The following is a 22733-nucleotide window of genomic DNA, read 5'->3' as shown; positions in this document are numbered from 1 at the left end:
TCCCTGGCCTTCACTGTTTTATTGAAGGAAATTATTTTTGAGGTGTGACTACATCAGAAAATTAGCTTCAGAGTCAGTGATGTGTTTGAAATGTTTAATTTCACAAAAGGGCCATTATCTCAGCTTCTAGAAAAAAAATGCTCTTTTTTGTTAAATCAAGCTATCTTCTCCGGCTGATAACTAAAGAACGGAAAATGATATCAATAAACCTGTTTTTGCTGATGATAGAAAAGAGTCTCATCGTTCTTTTTGCGTGTTCATTGTTTAATATCACACAATATTCTGTGGGCCTCGAGAAATCACTGAAAAAAGCTCTGAAACTCTGGCACTGGGAGCGTCCGTTCTCCAAAAGTGGCTGGCACTCAATGAGTTAGAGACTTTTGATGATTTATGTAATGGGGGGGGCGGCTTTAGCTCAGGAGGTAGAGCGGGTCGGCCAATGACGCAAGGGTTGGCGGTTCGATCCCCGCCCTCTCCCAGCTGCTGTCGCCGTGTCCCTCGGCAAGACACTTAACCCACCTTGCCTCGTATGAATGTAGACATGAATGATGGTGGTCGGAGGGGCCGTTAAGCGCCGATGTGTGGCTGCCATGCTTTCGAACCACCGGTACTAATGGTGTGAACGAATAATGATTCTGTGAAGCGCTTTGAGCACTTGGAAAGGCACTATATAAATCCAATCATTATCATTATTATTAGTTCAAGTTCAAGTTCTTTATTAGTGTCCCGGAAGGGCAACTTGGTTTAATTATTATTATTATTAATGCATATAACCCGCCTGGTTTCTCTTTTTTCTGTATCTTCAGTTAAGGTCTTCTATGAAGGCATATGGTGTTCCTTGGAACACACAACTCACTCCTCACGTTTTACATAACATTTTAGATAATGAAGGTCAAACCAAGAGCTTAGTATCTGCATTGTATTCTTTGTTGTCTTTGTCTTCTTATAAACCTTTGCAAGTTCAACAACTATGGTCTAGGGACCTGAATCTTCCTATTGATGATGAATCTATTCTATGGAACAAAGTATGGGTGTCAGTGGTGGAATCCTCTAAGAACCCTGACCATCAACAGATACACCTAAACTTTATTCATAGAACCTATCTCACCCCAATATAGGAACCTTTATGCACATGTATTGGGAATGTATGGATGTAGCGTCTTTTTGGAGTCAGGTGGCCTCCGCAATATCAGATTTGATGGGAACTGTAATTCCATGCTCACCAAAAGCTATGCTTTTAAATGACTTCCTACTTTCATATTCTGGAAAACGTGTGGTGGTGGCAGGTTTGACAGCAGCCAAAAAGATGCTGGCTCTTCACTGGCAACCTCCTCACACACTTACACTCACAACACAATGGTTGAACTCGTATCTTGATATAATTGTTATTGAGCTATCTGTGGCCAGAATGCATGGTGCAACTGAGAGCACTATCATACAATGGGCTGATGCATACAATAAGATAAAAGAGATGAGAGGGTGAGGCGTTTGTTTGCTTTTGCTTGTTAATATAATGCTTTAACAACCTGTGATTTGATAGTGTGCTACTTCTGTAACAGTCCGTATACATTTGTTGATCTGTGTTTTGTGACAGGCTAACAGATGAATGTCTCAGGAGATCGGGGGGTGGGGGGGTCGCCACGGGGAGGATATGAGGGGAGAGTGAGTTTAAACTTGCATAATGTGCCTGTGTGTCTTCATGCCCACACATGTATCTGTATATACTTGTATAATGGATGTCAATATCTTGCTCTCCTGAAAGAAAATAAAAAAATATTTGATCACAAAAAAAGTTGTTTTTCAGAGAAAACGGAAACGCATCGAGTCAGCGCTGCTAGGGCAGCTGAAAGCAACATTATGTGAGAATCCTCATTCTCACTCGTAAAACCTGGGTTGTAGGACAACCCTAACATTTTACGTCTGGCTGTTAGGTGGTTTTACGTCTGGCTCTTACGTGGTTGTAGATCTGGCTCTTACGTGGTTTTAGATCGGGCTGTTACGTGGTTTTAGGTGAGGTTGTTAACATGGTTTTAGGTCTGGATGTTACACCCAAAACACACATAAACCTTACACACACAACACAGGTCCCATCAAACTAGATATAATCTAGTTTGTTAAAAAGGCCATCGATCATTTTTAACCCATCTGTGACCTTAGATTGTGACAACTGGAAAGTGTGTGTTGGATGTCATCAACTGAAATAAATGGAGACCTTTAAATAAACTTTAAACTTCAGAATAGTCAAAACCAGAAGATGGCAAAGCAGCTTGCTTTATTATAACGTAGCATACAATGACCAGACCTCTCAATCTCCTTCCATGCTTTCTTGATATATCTTTCTCCCTCTCTGGCTGTAAAATGAAACCAATGTGGAAGTGCCTTAAACTTGCATTCTGTCCAATGACCAGCAGGGTGCGACTCCACTGGCTGCAAAGAGAAGTCAGATTGTATGGAAGTGAATGGGAAAATTACCATACTTCTCACTTGATTTATGCCCCAGTAAACAGTTTATGCTCTCAATCGCTAGTTTTAAGTTTTCTTCAACATTTAGAGTCAAATTGATGATAAAGCAAAGTATGCTTTGGGGCGTGATTGACAGAATGCCTGTCCAGTGATCGCACAGCTCACCGATGACGGACCAATAGCACCAATAGCAATATCTATGGGGAACACCTGGTCTCGCGCTAGTTGCTTCTGGCTCCAAAATGACCAAGATGGTAACGGTCAAAATGCCAAAATGGAGGCTTCAATACAGGAGTCCACAAACTGATGGGTGACGTCATGGTGCCTACGTCCATATTTTTATACAGTCTAGGGTGTCTCTCTCTCTCCCTCTCTCCCTCTCAGTTCATCTCAGTTTCAATTCGATGACATAAACATTCTAAATTTCCTCCAGCTTACTTTCTTTTGCAGTGTTTGCTAGTACAGTACAATAACTGACCGGACATAAGCTAGGTTCCAAACTGTTCTCTAGCAACACAATTCCCTGAAAACTGCCTATACAAGTGTATTGGACTACCCTGCATGTTGAAAAATTAGGAAAAAGTGTTACCCAGTGCATTTGATTTGAATTCAGTTGTGGATCAGTGATGTCATTTCTGCATGAATGACATCACCGGTCCACAACTGAACTCAAATCCACTAAATGAATGCATACAAAACTATTTACAGAGATTATGTGCAAAATAAATCAGCATTGAAAATCAGTGAAATGATGCTTTAACCTGGGTGTAATATGACACAGTTCAAAGCTAGTCCAGGAACCTCTCAATAACTTTTAACTGTCTCATTCCTGTGGGAATCTAACAGGCAAACAGCAGCGTTGTGACTGCCTGGGCGACTGGGCCTCTAAGTGTGGTCTCTCCCTCCCACAGATCAAAGTGGAGAGCCAGCAGGATTTTCAGGACATCACCAGCGTGGTGGCTCTGGCCCGGACCTACGCCACCTCCGAGCCTTACGTCACCTCCAAGTATGACATCCGCATCCAGAAGATTGGAGCCAACTACAAGGCCTACATGTAAGGGGCTTCATTGCCAGGCAGGCTTAAAGGAAGCAAAAATGAAAATTCAGTCGTCTACTTGCTCTCATGCCAGTTGAAACTGATGGAGTTTGTTACTCTGGTAGAAACCATCCTGTTCTACGTATCAGTCTGGACTTCCAGCCGTCCACAGTGATTTCAGTGGGTGGGACAATTCCTTCAGCAGATCAGTGTCGCCAAATCCAACCAAATCCAGTCGGAAGAACAGTGAAGACATCTTTTCTGCTGAGAAACTCGGCTGGTGCATACTCTTGTTCTTGTTTTTGTTGTTATTGATTCTGTCTCTGCAATAACTTATTGCTGTGTTTACTCTACTAACGTTAACGTTACCGCTCGTTGCTTCAGTAGACACCATACTGTTTTGGTAGCGGCGTCCCTGATTGGCCGGTTATGTTGTCAACTACAGGGCAGGTCCATAATTGGTCCGTGCACTTTGTAATTTCTGGAAATCGCTGGGGGCCAGACTGATCCGCAGACCAAAACAGAAGGTGAGTTCAGATGATCAGGATGGTTTACCAGGTCAGAAGTTTGTTTCAGAGCTTTCCAGCATGACATTGTAGCAATGTTCTCCAAAACAACTGAAGTCTATGGGAGGAAACAGAACAGAAAATATCCTTAAAATGACTCCATATTGCAGCAAGTGTCCTGAAGCCAATGATCGCACAGTGGCAAAAGGCCAATACTGACATTATTTGCATCAAATCTTCACTACAGCCAGGTGAGCTTGTGAATCTCCTCCACTTCCTTGTTCCTTGTTCCTGGAGACATTTTATGAATATTTTCTCATCTTTTTCTGCTGTTTTTCAGAACTCTAAAGATCAGTCCCTAATGACTTCAGTTGTTTTGGAGAACGCTCCTATAGCAGGTCGTGACCGGAAGCTCTGGAGATGGCAGAGTTTCTACTGTGTTGAGGGTGAGGAGATAATGACTGCATTTGCAAGCAGCTCCAACGTTTTCCATGCTGTAAACAAAGAAATATTCAAAGCCACTTTTTCAGGCCTATTACATCAAAGAGAAAAACTCTAGATATCCTGTGGTTCATTTTCTACACATTTCCTTGTATCCCAGCCTGACATATTTGGTATCCAGGGGAACCTTTGGACCTGGTTTGAACACATTTTGGAGGAGAAGCACGTGTTTGTAATGATGGACCCGCATGCCCTTATAAAGTCACAGAGCAAAGTGTAGGGTTCAACTGATGTATTTGTATTGAAGCCACTGCAGGGGCAGCCCAATCTACTCTGCCTGTGCCACCCTCCATTTAAAAATGTGCCCCTCCTTTTCGCCAGTTGGCATGAACACAAACAGACACCTTCACACACACACACACACACACACACACACACACACACACACACACATACACACACACACACACACACACACACACACATACACACACTTGACCTCCATATGCCAACTTTGAGCCTCCTAGGGCGCAAACTGGTCAAATGGTGGGGAACTTTTTGTGGACCGACCAACAGAGTGAGCTGGTAACTGTCTGCCTTTCCGAAACCCTGCCACTCTGAACGTTAACTTCCATTATTCGGACTGGCGCTCCTTCACCTTTTTTTCATAGGTCCCACCATTATGAAAATTCCTGCCTTCATTATTCGAAATGTCAGCCCTTCCTCTTTTTTCTAAAGGATCCGCCATTCCGAAGTTTGGATATTGTGGAATATGGCACAAAAGTGCAGACATTTCAGTCGCACACTGTGCGTCTCTGCAGCGCAGCAGTAGCCTATTAGAACTGGGCTTTTACTGATGCTTTCTGAAGGCTATTTACTTGATTAGACTTCTATTTTCATTAGGATATTATTTTTTTCGTTATTGTTTAATTGTTTTCAGTTAATCAGGCAAGCTTATCCTATTGGAATTTATAATTATTTCGTACAGGTTTTCGGACAGGTTTCTCCATGCAGCCAGGAGGGACAACAGAATTAGGCTATGTTCCCGCGGGCGTGTCAGCATGTGTGTGCGCTGCTCTCTAAGCAGGGTGTGTGCGTTGTGCACCCGCCTATAGAGACACATAGCCTATTACTATCTTGCACATTGTGGAGTTAGAACAACAATCATTTCGAGGATTCGAGGCAACCCATTTAGCAGCATCTGAGAGAGAGAGAGAGAGAGAGAGAGAGAAAGAGAGAGAGAGAGAGAGAGAGAGAGAGAGAGAGAGAGAGAGAGAGAGAGAGAGAGAGAGAGAGAGAGAGAGAGAGAATTGCGCATACAGCCTGCAGAAGTTGCGGGATTTCTGAGTGGCAATATTTCTGAGTGCCGATATTTCTGAGTGGCGGAACGTCGGAGTGGCAGGACGTCGGAATGGCGGCATGTAACCGAGTGAGCTATAGAGCTGCTGGTCGCATCTAAAAAGACACATATAAGTTCCAGGCACTAGAGGGCAATACTAATCAGTTGGAATCAGGTGACATGGTTAGCTAAAGGGGTTCCCAAACTTTTCCATGCCAAGGCCCCCCAAATAGCATAAATCACATCCATACAACCTCAGAATATATTTCCTTACTTTTATTAATGTAATAACGTTATATTACATTTGTATCTCTAATCTTTTCTAATTTCTTAATAAAAAAATATTTCATCATATTCAATATTTCTGTTTTCCGTTATAAACATTGTTCCAGACTATTACCCACACCAGGGGGAAATGACAATGAATGTGATGGCGTTTGACTGGCAGGCAATTAAATGTGGGAGGAAAGGATTCAATTCCTTCCACATATGTTTTTTTAAGCATTTCCATTCATTTGCCCCCCTAGTGCACCCTGGTGGACCCACTTTGAAAACCAATGAGCTAGTGCAAGCTGTAGAACTCACTGATTGTAATCTGTAATAATAATGAACACTGCTTTACAGTGCAACAAAAGTAACAAATCCACATCAAAGTTCCTAAGAATAGCTTTGTGCTTTTTGGGATTCTCCAGTGATTTCTTTTGCCAATTATTAAACAATGCTAGTCTTGCTGTTAGAGTCCCATTGCTCTTTGAAACCCTCACACCCACTGGGAACCAGGAGAATTCAACAGTCAATTCAACAATGAACTTGAGTCAGCAGCCTTCAGCTTTCATGTTGCTGCATCTAAACAATGGCCTTATCTCCTTATCTGCTGTGCTCTCCTCCGCCTCGTCATGAGATGTCTCCAAACAGCCAGTCGACATGACTGTTGCACGGAAATGAGAGACACGGAATCCTGACGAGAAAACATTTTGAGCTTTTATCCTCTGGGCAGGTTTCTGCTCTCGGAAGTGATTGTTATTTTTGAAAACTCCAATTTGTCTGTCCAGCCGCGTCCGCGTCATTAGAACATTTGGGGTGTGCACGGGCAGGCGGAAACACGCCGCATGGGAGCCTTGCAGAGGGGTGTTTCATGCTGATTTGATGTCACTTGGCCCCACGGACACTCGCGGTCCTTGCGGATGCATTAGATATAATTCAAGCTTTAGGTCGCCTAGCTTCATGATACCAGAAACTATGAACTTGTGAGATTAACAGGAGAAATTACCAATCTAAAGCACAGTGGGCGGGAGAAAGGGTTAAAAATAGCGTGAAAATCTTGAGTGTTGACAGGTATAAGTAAGCCTACTCCAAATATGGTGTAACACCGTCCTCATCACCTGAGAAATCTACTAATTTAAACTATAGCTAATCAATGCGTATTGATATGAGTAAAGAAGATTTGGGGACAGCCACAGTCATTTCTCTGGGTGGGGCCTGCTGACCTGTGGGTGGGGCCTGCTGACCTGTGGGCGGGGCCTGCTGACCGGTGGGATGTTTTGTCTTTTGGTTTCAGGAGAACGTCGATCTCTGGAAACTGGAAAGCGAACACGGGCTCGGCCATGCTGGAACAGATCGCCATGACTGACAGGTGAGCCGAGCGCACTCATGTTTATGTTCTCATTCAATTTCAAACAGAATAGAATAGAAAGCGCACACACAAACAGAAGCAAGACTCTTTCACTAGCTATACGTCAAATTAAACTCCAATTAAAACTAGATTTTACACATTTACAATCTTAAAAGTGCTGTCCTCTTCTTTACTCCGATTAAGTGATGATATTTAGGGCCGCCCTGGTGGCTCACCTGGTACAACAAAGCTTAGTGGCTGGCATATATTGACGCATATCATCCCATCTCTCCCTACCTGTCCTGTCCAATGAAGGTGAGAGAGGCCCCGCCTCTGTCATAAGATGGAACAGTTAGGACAGTCAGTCACTCAGCAGTCAGTCATTCATGAATGAACATTTAGTGGTTAAAGGGTCATAGCTAAGGATAAGAAGGTGGTAGAGAGTCAGGATTCGATTCGGGGGGTGGGTAGGAATAGTGGCTAGAGGGATATTGGTGGTGTTGGGGGGGAGGAGAGGGAAAAGTGGGGCCGTGGTCTAAAGGTATATATATATATATATATATATATATATATATATATATATATATATATATATATATATACATATACATATACATATACATATATATATATGTATGTATATATATATATATATATAACAAAACAAGAACAAGAACAAGACAAACAGGCTCAGACACAGGGGGAAAAAACAAAGAACAAAACAAACAAAAAAACAAGCCACAATGACACTCGATATTACAGTTTTGTAATATAACATCGTGCTACCAGCTGGATAGGGTGCGTATGTGCTTCTAAGAGATGTTGTGTAAGAGGTCAATGAGGAACTAGCCGGGCAAGTCACCTGCTGCCCCTAACCTCATCGAAGTAGGCTAGAAACGGGTCCCAAATAGTTCGACATTTTTTAATTGAGTTGGTCCTTAGGGACCTGAGTCTCTCCATCCTTATAACAGAGATCATGCCTGTCAACCACAATTGGAAAGAGGGTGAAGAGGGGGATTTGCATTCCTTCAGAATACGTTTTTTGGCAACAGTTGTCCCCAGTGTCAGAGACTGTTGCACAGCTGTAGGGAAGTTCAGAGAGGTCTCAGAGCAGCCGAAGATGGCGAGTTACTTTGAGGGTTACTTTGTAGGCCTTAGACTCTAATGCCTACTGGTACTCTAAGGCTTAGAGTACCAGTCAAATCATTTTGCCCAGAATCCCATCAGTGAAGGGCAGAACCAGAAGGCATGAGACAGAGTGACACATGCCACCTGCCACACAGTGGTGAGACAGAGGGTAAGATCTTGTGCAACTTATGCTTATGTAACGGCGTTGTGTAGGTGGTACTTGCAGCAACCCATGTTAAGGGCTTGTCCAGGGGTGGATTCGAACTTGGCTTGTCCAGCATGTTAACCGCAACACCAAGAGAGCTAGCTCCCTTGGCGGAGCTGGTTAACATGCCTTTATACCTGGGGAGTGAGTTTAACCAATCCACTTGCTACCCACGAGGAATCCGTGCTGATTCAACTCGGTTACACTCACCCCCTTAAACTCACTCCACACCCACTGGACATCCGGGTCACGGCACCAATGTAACGGCGTTGTGTAGGTGGTACTTGCAGCAACCCATGTTAAGGGCTTGTCCAGGGGTGGATTCGAACTGCCGATCCTCGGCTTGGGAGTCCAGCATGTTAACCGCAACACCAAGAGAGCTAGCTCCCTTGGTGGAGCTGGTTAACATGCCTTTATACCTGGGGAGTGAGTTTAACCAATCCACTCGCTACCACTTGGGACTCACGAGGAATCCGTGCTGATTCAACTCGGTTACACTTAGAATAGTGAAGACGATGAGGGACTTTGAATTGGATCAGCTGGTGCCTACTATTAACTGAGCAGAGTTGTATCACAGACTCCTACCCCATACAATGTCCGACAAATCAACGCCAGGTTCCCCCTGCCACGCCTCTCTAATTATCTCACTAGAGGCCATAGTGCAGCTATCAAACAGTTGTACAAGTCTAGAAATGAGCTGCTTGGAGTGAGGAGGGCTTGTAATGGATTTCCCAGAAAAACAACACCAGTTGTCTCAAAGGGGGCTGCCTCAGTGACTGTCTCTTGGCAATGGAGCTGTAATCTGCTGTCCAGGTTTGTGTCTCCAATTTTATTCTTCTTGTGCCCAAATCAGCTGGGTTGTCTTTGCCCCCGACAATGATTTACATTTTCAGGCTCTGAGAGTGTTCTGAGAGTGAGATTTCTGCAACTCTATTCGCTACAAAAGATTTCCATTGTTTTGACAAACCTTTAATCCAATGTAAAGTGATAAATGGAATCTGTCCACAAAAAGAGTTGGGGCTCTATCTTGGTACTGCCTTATACTATCATCTCTGCACGACGATAGCAGTCTGCGATGCGCAAGTGTCCAGGTGTTATGCCGAGTTTTGCACCCCCGAAGCCAAACGCATCTCCACCTCACGGGAGCATATTCTAATGATTTGTACAGAAACGTAACTGTTTAAAAATTATATAATTGTTTGGGTAGACGTGACCTCCCGTTTTTTAAGTTAAAACAGCCCCAAAATATGGTGGTGATGCAATTAAAAACGGGGAAGCATAACTCGTCACAACAACAGGCGCAAACGCAGATTAGAGGCGTGCCAAATCATTTATGCATGGCGCAAACGGGATTTGGGCGGTGTTAACCACCAGAATTATTCACAGGTGTGGCCTGGCAATGCCTGGGCGTTACAATCAAACCAGATTCTCTTCTTGCACTCCCTGTACAGTTTGCGTGAGGCATGCTGTAATTTTTCCCATGCGTAATTTGGATAGGTGTAGGCCTATTGACTGCATACATTATCCCTATCTCATAACGACACCATCACATCATATATACCTGTTAAAAACATCTGTGTTTTGATGCAATTCGGGTTATTTTGTTGACTGGGGTGGGACAATACAAATACAGCGGGTGTTTGCAGCTGAGACAAAAGAAAAGATTGGAGGATTTACAGTGGACTCAATTAAAACAGTCTCCTAACGACTCGTGCGGAGGACAGAGAGAGATGGAGAGAGCTTGTGACAGATCGGCCGTGGTGGTAACGACCCTCCGGGTTATGGGATAGCAGTAGGTGAATAGCCTATTGCAAGTTGGCTACACTGTACAAGTTTTCACAAATCATTTACCATAACCCCTCCTTGCGAAATTTCTCAGTAAATTATAGTTGATTGCCTCACCGAATAATCTGCTGGTTACCCAATTTTAGCAGCAGAATTTGATTAGGAGATTATGGTGCGATCAAGCGCAGCGAGTGTTTTAGCGCCTGAGCGCAGCTAAGAGGTGCTTTTCAAAGCTCTTAGCGCAAAGTAATTGCGCACTGCTGACGATAGGATGATGCCATCTATCCCCACATTTTACCATAAATCCCGTTTGCGCAGGCATTTTGGGGCGCAAATGATTTTGGCACGGCTCTAATTTGCGCTTGCAACACGTGCGGTGAACCTTTCCGCATCCCGGCCGAGAATTGCATTCCTAACATATTTCTGTTTTAACTTAGAAATCAGGGAGGTCACGTCTACCAGACAATTATATCACTTTTAAACAGTTACATTTCTATATAAATCATTGCAAGTATGCTCCCGTGAGGTGGGGATGCTATTTTTTTATGCTGGGCGGGGGAGCAAAACTCGGCAGAACACCTGGCAGACGGCGCAAGGCGGAGTGCTATCTTCTGTGCCATAAGGCGCAAACAGGTGCGCAAACGCTATTAGGGGATAGCGCCTGTCGGAAGATAGAGCCCAGTTTCTCATGGAGAATTGGGACAGCTACAGCATATGGCAGACACAAGTCTGACCATGGATAATCAATCAATCAAGTCCAATCTGTCACAGGTGTTTGTCCCAGCACATTTGTAGAGTCAACTCCGCCTCCCATTCACAAGTTCTGTGTGGGGCGTGTCCATGGTGCTGAAATTACACTCAACAGAGATGAGTCACAACAATCTCCGGCCCGATGAACATAATACATGTTCATCAAGTACTTATTCATTTCAGTTCAAGATTGTATAATAATTGTATTGGTCTTCTTATCAAAGTCTTTTTGGCAACTCAACAGCACAGGAACGAGCCCTCCCGTCTCGTCCAGGGAAGATTTCTTGCACTCGACTCATTCTCCAAGACTGTCTAGGCAGTATATCCTCATGGATCAAGACAACATCATTACATTACATTACATTACGTCATTTGGCAGACGCTTTTATCCAAAGCAACTTACAATAACACATTTTTTGTCAGCAATAGAGCAATCAACTATGGAGCACAACTATGGAACATTGATCTTGAATGGAGTGGTGGAAGTTGTAGAAACTGAAACGTGAGCAGATCTCAGTAACATCAAATACTCTTCTCTCCACCGAGTCCATACTTGATTCAGCAATTTTTCTCTATATCGCCATCTTTTATTTATTTATTTTGCATTTCCCACAAGGACATCTGCATTTCTTATGGTCCGTGGAGGTAATGCAGTCAATCTCTCTCATGTGAGGAAATGAGCTGGTGTGAGGGGAACTAGATTTCCATCAGCTTCTAAATAAGTGAGGGGTCTGGAGTTGATCACTGCTTCTACTTCAGTTAGAAAAGTTTGCAGTTCTTCAAATCTGAGGAATGCCTTCCCCAAGATTTTCTTCAGACACAATTTAACAGACCTCACCATCCTTTCCCATATTCCTCCCCACCAGGCAGCACGTTCAACAATGAATTTCCATTGAATCCTCTTTTCTGCAAAAAAAAAACCCTGAAGTTGAACTGTGTTTAGTTTATTCCATAAAGTTTGCATTTCTCTTGCTGCCTTTTTAAAAGTTTTAGCATTGTCTGAATAAATTACTCTACATATTCCTCTGCTAGCTATAAATCTTCTGAAAGCCAACAAGAAGCTTTCTGTTGTCAAATCCGAGACTAACTCCAGATGCACAGCCCTTGTCACCGCACAAGTAAACCGTGCAATGTATGATTTTTGATTGGGTTTTACTAGAGTGGGCCAGCAAAGTCAACACCAGTTGTCTCAAAGGGGGCTGCCTCAGTGACTGTCTCTTGGCAATGGAGCTGTAATCTGCTGTCCAGGTTTGTGTCTCCAATTTTATTCCTCTTGTGCTCAAATCAGCTGGGTTGTCTTTGCCTCCGACAATGATTTACATTTTCAGGCTCTGAGAGTGTTCTGAGAGTGAGATTTCTGCAACTCTATTCGCTACAAAAGATTTCCATTGTTTTGACAAACCTTTAATCCAATGTAAAGTGATAAATGGAATCTGTCCACAAAAAGAGTTGGGGCTCTATCTTGGTACTGCCTTATACTATCATCTCTGCACGACGATAGCAGTCTGCCATGCGCAAGTGTCCAGGTGTTATGCCGAGTTTTGCACCCCCGAAGCCAAACGCATCTCCACCTCACGGGAGCATATTCTAATGATTTGTACAGAAACGTAACTGTTTAAAAATTATATAATTGTTTGGGTAGACGTGACCTCCCGTTTTTTAAGTTAAAACAGCCCCAAAATATGGTGGTGATGTGTTTAAGCATAGGCCTTATTGAACATTGAGAGATCTCTCTTTTTTTCACCCTTTAGATCTGTGTGCCAGAGCTCCTCCCCCCTCCTCCACCTCCCTTCTCCATTCCCCCATCCCCCCACCCCCCTTTTCCTCCCGTCCCCCCCACAGGTGTTCTCTATGGCACTGATGACACTTATGTTTGTACATAAGGCATACGTTTTACACTCTTCTCTTGATAGCTCGTCCTGATGAAGGCCACTGCGTTGGCCGAAACATGTTGACGCTTTTATACTTTTATTCTTCCAGTATGAACTAGCACTATTATTAAAGCCTTTTAACTTATTAAGAAGAGTGCCTTGGATTCCGTATTTTTGGATTTCTCTGCTGCCACACCCATGCTTCATCCAAAGAGCACCTTCGTTTGACTATTGCCTCACTGTTTTTTGAACGCCGTAGCCCTCCTCATCTCCTCTTTGTTAGATTAACTGTATCAATCTATGAGGGGGAACGAGGGGGTTAAACTCCTCTGGATAGTTTATCCACCTCTGCATTTGCAGTATTTACCAATCGCACGTGTTGGGTAAACAAACATTCAGATTCAGGCAGGTTGGATAAAATGTATATATATAAAGTATAAATATGCTATATATATAATATAGTATATATATAAGTATAAAATGTATAAATATAACGATTGTTGATGTCGAGCAACGAACCGAAGATTGGACCAGAGGACATGACGACGGAGAAACAACCGACCAACAGCAGCCTGCTTCAAATCAACGAATGCTTTATATTTATTGAAATTAAATATGGTGATATCTGGTCATTTGGTGATATCTGGTCATCTGAAATCACTCTCTCTATCTAGGCTAACTGGCTCATTTTGTGTCATATTGTAACGTCTGAATCGGTGTGTCATAACTTTATAATAGCATAACGTTACTGTATAGCCTGGATGACGTTAGCTAATGCTACCCAGCCTTCCATTGGCATATGCTGTCTTTAGCTTGTGGTATTACAGTAATATTGTCTAGCTGGCTAGCTAGACAGACGAGTTTATCTGAAGTCAGGGTGACAAGATCCCTGCTAATGCTAGCTTGTCTGCCTTTCTGTGTCACAGAGTATCTAGCTTGTTTACAGTATCTTAACGGACTGTATGCATTACATGCTGCACCATGCAACATCGATATAATTCAAACAGTGGTTCAATAAGCTAATAAAGCTTCGGGCGGCCTCGGTTTCCTCATCCGGGGTCTGTGAATCCAACAAAGCAGTAGCGACTGGTGCATTTTTGTCCAGGGAGGGCTATACCAAATATAGGCCTGGACAATGGGGTTGAAATCAATATGATAATCATAAGGATTATTCTCAATATCAATATCATATGTTTCACATATGCAAAATCAGTGTTCATCTCATTGAACTGAATGGTGATGTCAAACAAACCTTACATTTTCAAATAATATTCCTGCCATACCTCATTTGATCAGTTTTTAAGTAACATTTGCTTGTCATCATCAATTTAGACAGCAGAAATGTCACTATTAAAATAACTTCATATCAATATCATCACGATGATTCTACTGAAAGACAACAAACAATAATAGGCTATTGAATGATCATCCACTCCAGCCCTAAATCAAGCAAGTAGTAACGGACGTTAGCCTACTAGTAGCCTACCTTCTGAATCATATGGGCAACAGATTAGACTTCCCACAGAATGTGAATGAGTTACATTACATTACCTATGAGAAAAGCACGTTCGTACATGCAAATATAGAGTCCGTCAAGAATGCATTGCCGTCGCTCAACCTGGGCCCACCTCCACCTGGTCGCTAGATACCAGCACCCAGAGCCCTCCGGAATCCCTTTGTTTTGAGAGTGAACAGCGCATGTGCAATTTACACAGATCCTGCTGCAGTACTGGTGGAAGCCGGTAGTCCCCGGACGGCGTCCGTGGCAGAAAGTAGTTGACCCAAAACAGTACACATGTAGATCATTATGAATTTACATATTTATTGCAGATTATATACTCACTATCTAATATTCACCTCGCTCATAAAATATATTTAAGCAATATATCACGAGAGCAAGTGTGTTGTGGTGAATATACTGTATCCCACTCGGCCTGCGGCCTCGTGGGATAACAGCTTATCAGCGGGATATATTCCACAACACACGCTGCTCGAGTGCTATATTGCTTTTATAAAACAGTTTCCAAGTATAATAATATAATAATTATAGCTGCTGCGCAGCAATGGGTCGTGGCCGGGCAAGTCTCAAGTCTTTTAGCTATAGTCCAAGTCACGTCTCAAGTCTTCAGTCACAAATCCAAGTCAAGTCTCAAGTCTCTTATGGGTGAGCTTTCTATCATCTGCTGCATGCAATCCAGCTTTTTCTGATTTCCTTGCAGCATGGAGCTTCTTGATCATCTGATGGCGTTTTTTGTTGCGAGGCATCTCAACTGGGACCTTACATGGAAAGATATACTGTTCCCACTTATATAGTGTCAACCAGAAAGGATTTGTGACATCACTTATGACATGACATCACAATAGCTCGAGTGACATCAGTGATGGTTTCACAATTGCTTGACTGACTGATGACATCATAAATACAACCCAATTGCCGTACTGTGGAAGTCGATGCAAAGGAGTGACATCACACCACATGTGATGTCACTTATGACATGACATCACAATAGCTCCCCAGGGACTCTTAGTGGCTGGCCCAACACGAGCTCGGCCGAAGAGGACTGCAGATCCTCCTTAGGGGCCGAGCGCAGGCTGTAAAGAGGGCTATTATAACGCCACCATCTGCTCAATTTGTGTATTTCTTTCGTGTATAGTATAAGGCCCCTCTGTGCACCTCCCTACGAAGTTTCGTAGCTGTAGCTGTTATGGTTTCTGAATTACAGCTAATTTACTGCAAAATTTTTCGAAACCCCATGCAAGTCAATGGGGAAAAAAAATATTATGACATCACAATTGCTCGAGTGACATCAGTGATGGCATCACAATTGCTTGACTGACTGATGACATCACAAATACAACCTAATTGCCAAATGTAACAAGATTTTTCGAAACCCCATGCAAGTCAATGGGGAAAAAAAATATTATGACATCACAATTGCTCGAGTGACATTAGTGATGGCATCACAATTGCTTGACTGACTGATGACATCACAAATACAACCTAATTGCCAAATGTAACAAGATTTTTCGAAACCCCATGCGAGTCAATGGGGAAAAAAAATATTATGACATCACAATTGCTCGAGTGACATTAGTGATGGAATCACAATTGCTTGACTGACTGATGACATCACAAATACAACCTAATTGCCAAAGGTAATTAAGGTAATTAGGCTATACACGGGGCCAGAATTCAACGTTTTGATGCACTGTGGGCTCAATTTTTGACCGATCGAAAATCTGGTTTGATACTTTTGTGTAGAACAGTCTAACGATGCAGATACTGAAGTTTGGTGTCGTTTGAAGAAAAAATGTGGGAGGAGTAGGGTTTAATCGTTTTTGACTGACCACAACGCACTGCAGTTCCCGGGAGGATAAAGAATAATAATAATTATAGCTGCTGCGCAGCAATGGGTCGTGGCCGGGCAAGTCTCAAGTCTTTTAGCTATAGTCCAAGTCACGTCTCAAGTCTTCAGTCACAAATCCAAGTCAAGTCTCAAGTCTCTTATGGGTGAGCTTTCTATCATCTGCTGCTCAAGGCTCAAGGCTCAAGGCTCAAAGCCTTGAGACTTGAGCCTTGAAATCAGCTCAGAAGTGTCAAGTGTCAATACAAGAAGGAAGGTTGGCCATAATGACAATGAATCAGCACTTCCTGCCGCCCTTCAACTGACTGATGACATCATAAATACAACCCAATTGCCGTACTGTGGAAGTCGATGCAAAGGAGTGACATCACACCACATGTGATGTCACTTATGACATGACATCACAATAGCTCCCCAGGGACTCTTAGTGGCTGGCCCAACACGAGCTCGGCCGAAGAGGACTGCAGATCCTCCTTAGGGGCCGAGCGCAGGCTGTAAAGAGGGCTATTATAACGCCACCATCTGCTCAATTTGTGTATTTCTTTCGTGTATAGTATAAGGCCCCTCTGTGCACCTCCCTACGAAGTTTCGTAGCTGTAGCTGTTATGGTTTCTGAATTACAGCTAATTTACTGCAAAATTTTTCGAAACCCCATGCAAGTCAATGGGGAAAAAAAATATTATGACATCACAATTGCTCGAGTGACATCAGTGATGGCATCACAATTGCTTGACTGACTGATGACATCACAAATACAACCTAATTGCCAAATGTAACAAGATTTTTCGAAACCCCATGCAAGTCAATGGGGAAAAAAAATATTATGACATCACAATTGCTCGAGTGACATTAGTGATGGCATCACAATTGCTTGACTGACTGATGACATCACAAATACAACCTAATTGCCAAAGGTAATTAAGGTAATTAGGCTATACACGGGGCCAGAATTCAACGTTTTGATGCACTGTGCGCTCAATTTTTGACCGATCGAAAATCTGGTTTGATACTTTTGTGTAGAACAGTCTAACGATGCAGATACTGAAGTTTGGTGTCGTTTGAAGAAAAAATGTGGGAGGAGTAGGGTTTAACCAGGAGGATGAAGAATAATAATAATAATACAGGCAAATACAAGAAGTGGCCTGGCGCTTCGCTGGCCCGGCCACTAATAATAGCTGCTGCGCAGCAATGGGTCGTGGCCGGGCAAGTCTCAAGGCTTTGAGCCTTGAGCCTTGAGCCTTGAAATCAGCTCAGAAGTGTCAAGTGTCAATACAAGAAGGAAGGTTGGCCATAATGACAATGAATCAGCACTTCCTGCCGCCCTTCAACTGACTGATGACATCATAAATACAACCCAATTGCCGTACTGTGGAAGTCGATGCAAAGGAGTGACATCACACCACATGTGATGTCACTTATGACATGACATCACAATAGCTCCCCAGGGACTCTTAGTGGCTGGCCCAACACGAGCTCGGCCGAAGAGGACTGCAGATCCTCCTTAGGGGCCGAGCGCAGGCTGTAAAGAGGGCTATTATAACGCCACCATCTGCTCAATTTGTGTATTTCTTTCGTGTATAGTATAAGGCCCCTCTGTGCACCTCCCTACGAAGTTTCGTAGCTGTAGCTGTTATGGTTTCTGAATTACAGCTAATTTACTGCAAAATTTTTCGAAACCCCATGCAAGTCAATGGGGAAAAAAAATATTATGACATCACAATTGCTCGAGTGACATCAGTGATGGCATCACAATTGCTTGACTGACTGATGACATCACAAATACAACCTAATTGCCAAATGTAACAAGATTTTTCGAAACCCCATGCAAGTCAATGGGGAAAAAAAATATTATGACATCACAATTGCTCGAGTGACATTAGTGATGGCATCACAATTGCTTGACTGACTGATGACATCACAAATACAACCTAATTGCCAAATGTAACAAGATTTTTCGAAACCCCATGCGAGTCAATGGGGAAAAAAAATATTATGACATCACAATTGCTCGAGTGACATTAGTGATGGCATCACAATTGCTTGACTGACTGATGACATCACAAATACAACCTAATTGCCAAAGGTAATTAAGGTAATTAGGCTATACACGGGGCCAGAATTCAACGTTTTGATGCACTGTGCGCTCAATTTTTGACCGATCGAAAATCTGGTTTGATACTTTTGTGTAGAACAGTCTAACGATGCAGATACTGAAGTTTGGTGTCGTTTGAAGAAAAAATGTGGGAGGAGTAGGGTTTAACCAGGAGGATGAAGAATAATAATAATAATACAGGCAAATACAAGAAGTGGCCTGGCGCTTCGCTGGCCCGGCCACTAATAATAATACTATAAGTCCGACTGGCATGGTATTCTGAGAGTCAGTTGAAACACTACTGTAAGGCGGGACCTCTAGCAAGAAGATAGACGTGCGGGTGATTTGATTGGATCGTTCTGGAGACTGAAGTCGACATTGGCCAATCCTGGCGCTTGCTGAGAGCTTTTTGCAAAGTCCGACACCAGAGCCGTATGCCGACACCAAGTAACGTTACGTCTTATTTAGAAATGCGGGGTTAAGAGTGACGGCGCGCGAGAGAGGGGTTAAGACATTAGCCCGCGTCTATTCTTGTACAAAACATCATTTTCTGCGAAGTATTAGTAAAGTTATAAGCGAAGATCGATTCACAAGGATCTGAAAGTTGTCTCCGCCATTTTGTTTTTGAGGTAACCAAAGCCTAAGAGAGTTGCGCCATCATGCGTCTGGCTGCAAGCGAGTAGCTTTTTGTTTTGACACTACTGTAAGGCGGGACCTCTAGCAAGAAGATAGACGTGCGGGTGATTTGATTGGATCGTTCTGGAGACTGAAGTTGACATTGGCCAATCCTGGCGCTTGCTGAGAAGCTGAGAGCTTTCTGGAAAGCCCAACACGGAGCTCGAGGCAGCACTGCCTTTTAGTAAGAGAGTTGCCATGGCAACCAATAACCCATGGCTGGAATTATACAATGGCTGTGAACCAATCAGATTGCTTGATTTGAGAGAGCCGTTTTATAAATATATATATTCCGTATATATATATACAGTATAACGTTTTATTTTCCCCTCCTTCCTGTAGGTGGGGCGGCGCCCTGGCGTCCTCTAGTGGCTGGCCGCCACTGCAACAAAGGCATTCCTCCTCTGTTCTCGGCCGTGCAGCGCTTGTTCGTCCCTGGCCTGTTGTTCCTCTCTCTCTCCTCGTCCGCTCTTCATCCGTTGTTGTAAACAAGTTGATAGTCACGTGAAAATGGCCCCGGTGCACGGTTATTCCTGGTAGACAATAGCCAGGTAGACAAAGGAGTCAGCAGGGAACTCAGGAGACTTCAGCGGGACTTGGGGCAAGAGTTGGATTCACAGACCCCGGATGAGGAAACCGAGGCTGCTCCAATATAGCAGAATTTCAGCTTTGCCTGATGGAAATGATTTAATGGCAGAAGTTATCTCTTCTAATGTAAAATCAGCATCAAAGTCCTCTCTGGCAGCATCACTGTGTTTGGGTTTTTCAAGAGGATAAAAAAAAAGTTCAGATCATTCAGATTGAGCGGCGTTGCACTTAGATGACTAAAGTTCACTGTAAAACTCCCTAAAAATGGCCGTTTATCTCCTTGGGGTCAGTCAACAGGGCGCCCCTCTTAGATTTGATGGAGATAATTTACCTGGATGTCTGGGCACCCTTCAGCTGCCATGCCAGGAGCCCCTGGGGCTTATCTCCCAATTCAAACTGCCATTGTTTTAATGGCAGGATGCAGTTATATTCATCCTTTAACTTCAATATCTTATTATAATCTACAGAGGATTTTGAGATCTGATATTATGTCGCTTCAAGGGTGGGAAGAGTATTTTCAATCTCCTATAGTCGCTTCTCTCTCTCCCTCCTCGCAGTGGACTCATATGAGATTATATCCCCACGAATGACAACCTTTAATGTTTCCCATAATGTGGAATCTGATACTTCACCGTTATCATTGAATTCAATAAAATGTTTTAATTTGGCGGTAGTATATTCTATGAATTTCCCTTCAGCGATTAAGGAGGGGTTGAAACACCACAAGTAAGTCTGTTTGGGAAGAGAGAGATTCATGGACATTGTCAAGGGGGCATGGTCAGAAATCAATATATTGTGGTACTTTATATTGGTGATGTGGGAGATTATTTGAGAATCTATTAAAAACTAATATATATTATATATATATGCTATAGGATTTGTGGACATGGGAATAGAATGAGTATTCTTATAGGGTGTTGGACCCTCCAGATATCCACAAAATTTCTGGATTTAATCAAATTGTTCAGCACCTGGACTGATGAGATATTCTATCGATGAGATAGCCTATCCAAATATGGGTCTAACAGTTCACGTCACCACCAATTACTATGTTTGAATTATTGGTATCGAGAAGTAAATTAAAAATGTTCTTAAAAAAATTGGTATAGATCACTTTGACCAGTTGAACACGCTCTAATTCAGCTCAACTGTATTCTAGCGGGTGGAAGTTCTGAACAGTCTCAGACAGTTCCAAGCTTAGCTCTTCCGGTTGAACCGGCTAGAATGCGCTCAGCTGGGAAGACGAGAGAGTGGGAGAGAGAGAGAGAGAGAGGAGTGGCACGCTGACAGCCGCGAAGTTCCTCAGAATTTGACGCTCATCAGCTCTGCCTATAACACTTTGATGTTTCTATATCATTTAACAGTGTGTAATACATTCGACATCAGCATACATGAAAATGTGTTTAACCACAAATCTGCCCAGACCAGAAACCATGAACTCTCACATGTATCCCACTCTGTTGACTGGAATCCTCTGTTCGTTTGGCAGAGTTGTCCTATGCGCTGTGGAGAGGGTGGCGTCAGTCATTAGGAGCATTGTTCTCCACGCAGCTCACCCTGGCCTGGGGAAGCGTGCAGCCAAAGTCTGATGTTGGCTGAGTCGATGTCTGGGGCTGGCGTGCCTTTCTGTGGCTGGTTGCAAGTCACGGTGTGGCTTTTCTTCTTGTTCCCCTGTACGTGCAGTGCACTTGGAGGGTTGTCTGCCAGGCTGTGTTGCTGGTTCCTCTTTGTCCCTTCAAGTGGATCCTTAAGACTGCCAGAGATTAGTTTCCAAAACAGTTTTGTCACTGTATGGGGAAAATAACAAAGGGTTCTCATTGGCCCATCATGTGTCTTTGGTGATGGTTCTGGCCAGTGGCGGACTGCATAATCGGGCACGTCGGGCAAATGCCCGGTGGCCTGGCCTGGCCTGGCCTGGCAATTTTTTTTTGTCCTTCGGACGCCGGCACGCGCGTCGGCCCGTATCGGCCTGGCCTGCTTGGTATCTAATGCCCGGCCTGAATTATGATCCCAGTCCGCCCCTGGTTCTGGCCAATGATAGCGCTTTGGAGTTGGAATGGGCTCAGCCCACTCTGTAAGGTGCAGCAAGGGACAAAGGGGGTTTGGCTTGGTTACCTTGCTGTAGGGACAGCTCCAGTAGATAACATCTTACAATAGAGGCAATTTGTTCTTTGAAGCTCATCGAGGTGTGAGCGTCCTGCTGAGTCAGGGAGCAGCTGTCCTGGGGCAGCCAGAAAATAACCTTTTGTCCCATTCCAGGCACGTGACAGTTACAGGCTCGGGAGTAAGGCTTGTTAAGTCATGGGAGATGTAAATTTTCATATTTTCATATTGCACAGTCCATATTGTGTCCATATCACAACACACCTCTGGTTTAAGGTAATACACAGACAGAGTGCAGTATCTGCATTTTGGGGTCATAGGTCAAGTAATTGATCAAGTGTTTCTTAGCCATAAAAAATACTTAATGTATACATATTTAAGAAGAAGGTGGAGAGGAGGACTTCCATTCCTTCAGAATTTGTTTCTTGGCAACAGTCATCCCCTGTGTCAGAGGTTGCTGGGAGGAGGAAAGAGGATTCCGAGCAGCCGAAGATGGCGAGTTCCGCCTCATGGTTGAAGGGTTATTTTGTAGGCCTTAGAGTACCAGTCAAATATTTTGGCCCATAATTCGGATAGTGAAGGGCAAAACCAAAAAGCATGGGACAGTGTGCCCTCCGACACCCGACACCTATCACATAGTGGTGAGACAGAAGGATATATCTTGTGTAACCTATGCTTGGAGTAATGAAGACATGAGTACTTTAAATTGGGTCAGCTGATGTCTGCTATTAGCAGAGCTGGACCACAGACAGACTCCTGTCCCATATGATTTCA

General features: G+C 43.5%; 1 protein-coding gene across 1 annotated transcript in view; it reads left to right on the top strand.

Annotated features, from left to right (window-relative positions):
* syn3 (synapsin III) overlaps positions 1-22733 on the top strand; it is a gene marked incomplete at both ends in the record, with an annotated part of 317937 nt that overhangs the window by 216617 nt on the left and 78587 nt on the right. The window contains 2 exons of the mRNA XM_083657267.1: positions 3375-3517; positions 7344-7418. Coding sequence (XP_083513393.1) covers positions 3375-3517; positions 7344-7418 — 218 coding nt within the window. The remainder of the gene's footprint in view (positions 1-3374; positions 3518-7343; positions 7419-22733) is intronic.

Source organism: Poromitra crassiceps, assembly GCF_964638095.1.
Source record: "Poromitra crassiceps genome assembly, chromosome: 2".
NCBI lineage: Eukaryota > Metazoa > Chordata > Actinopteri > Beryciformes > Melamphaidae > Poromitra > Poromitra crassiceps.
This window is presented reverse-complemented; position numbering and strand designations above follow the sequence as displayed.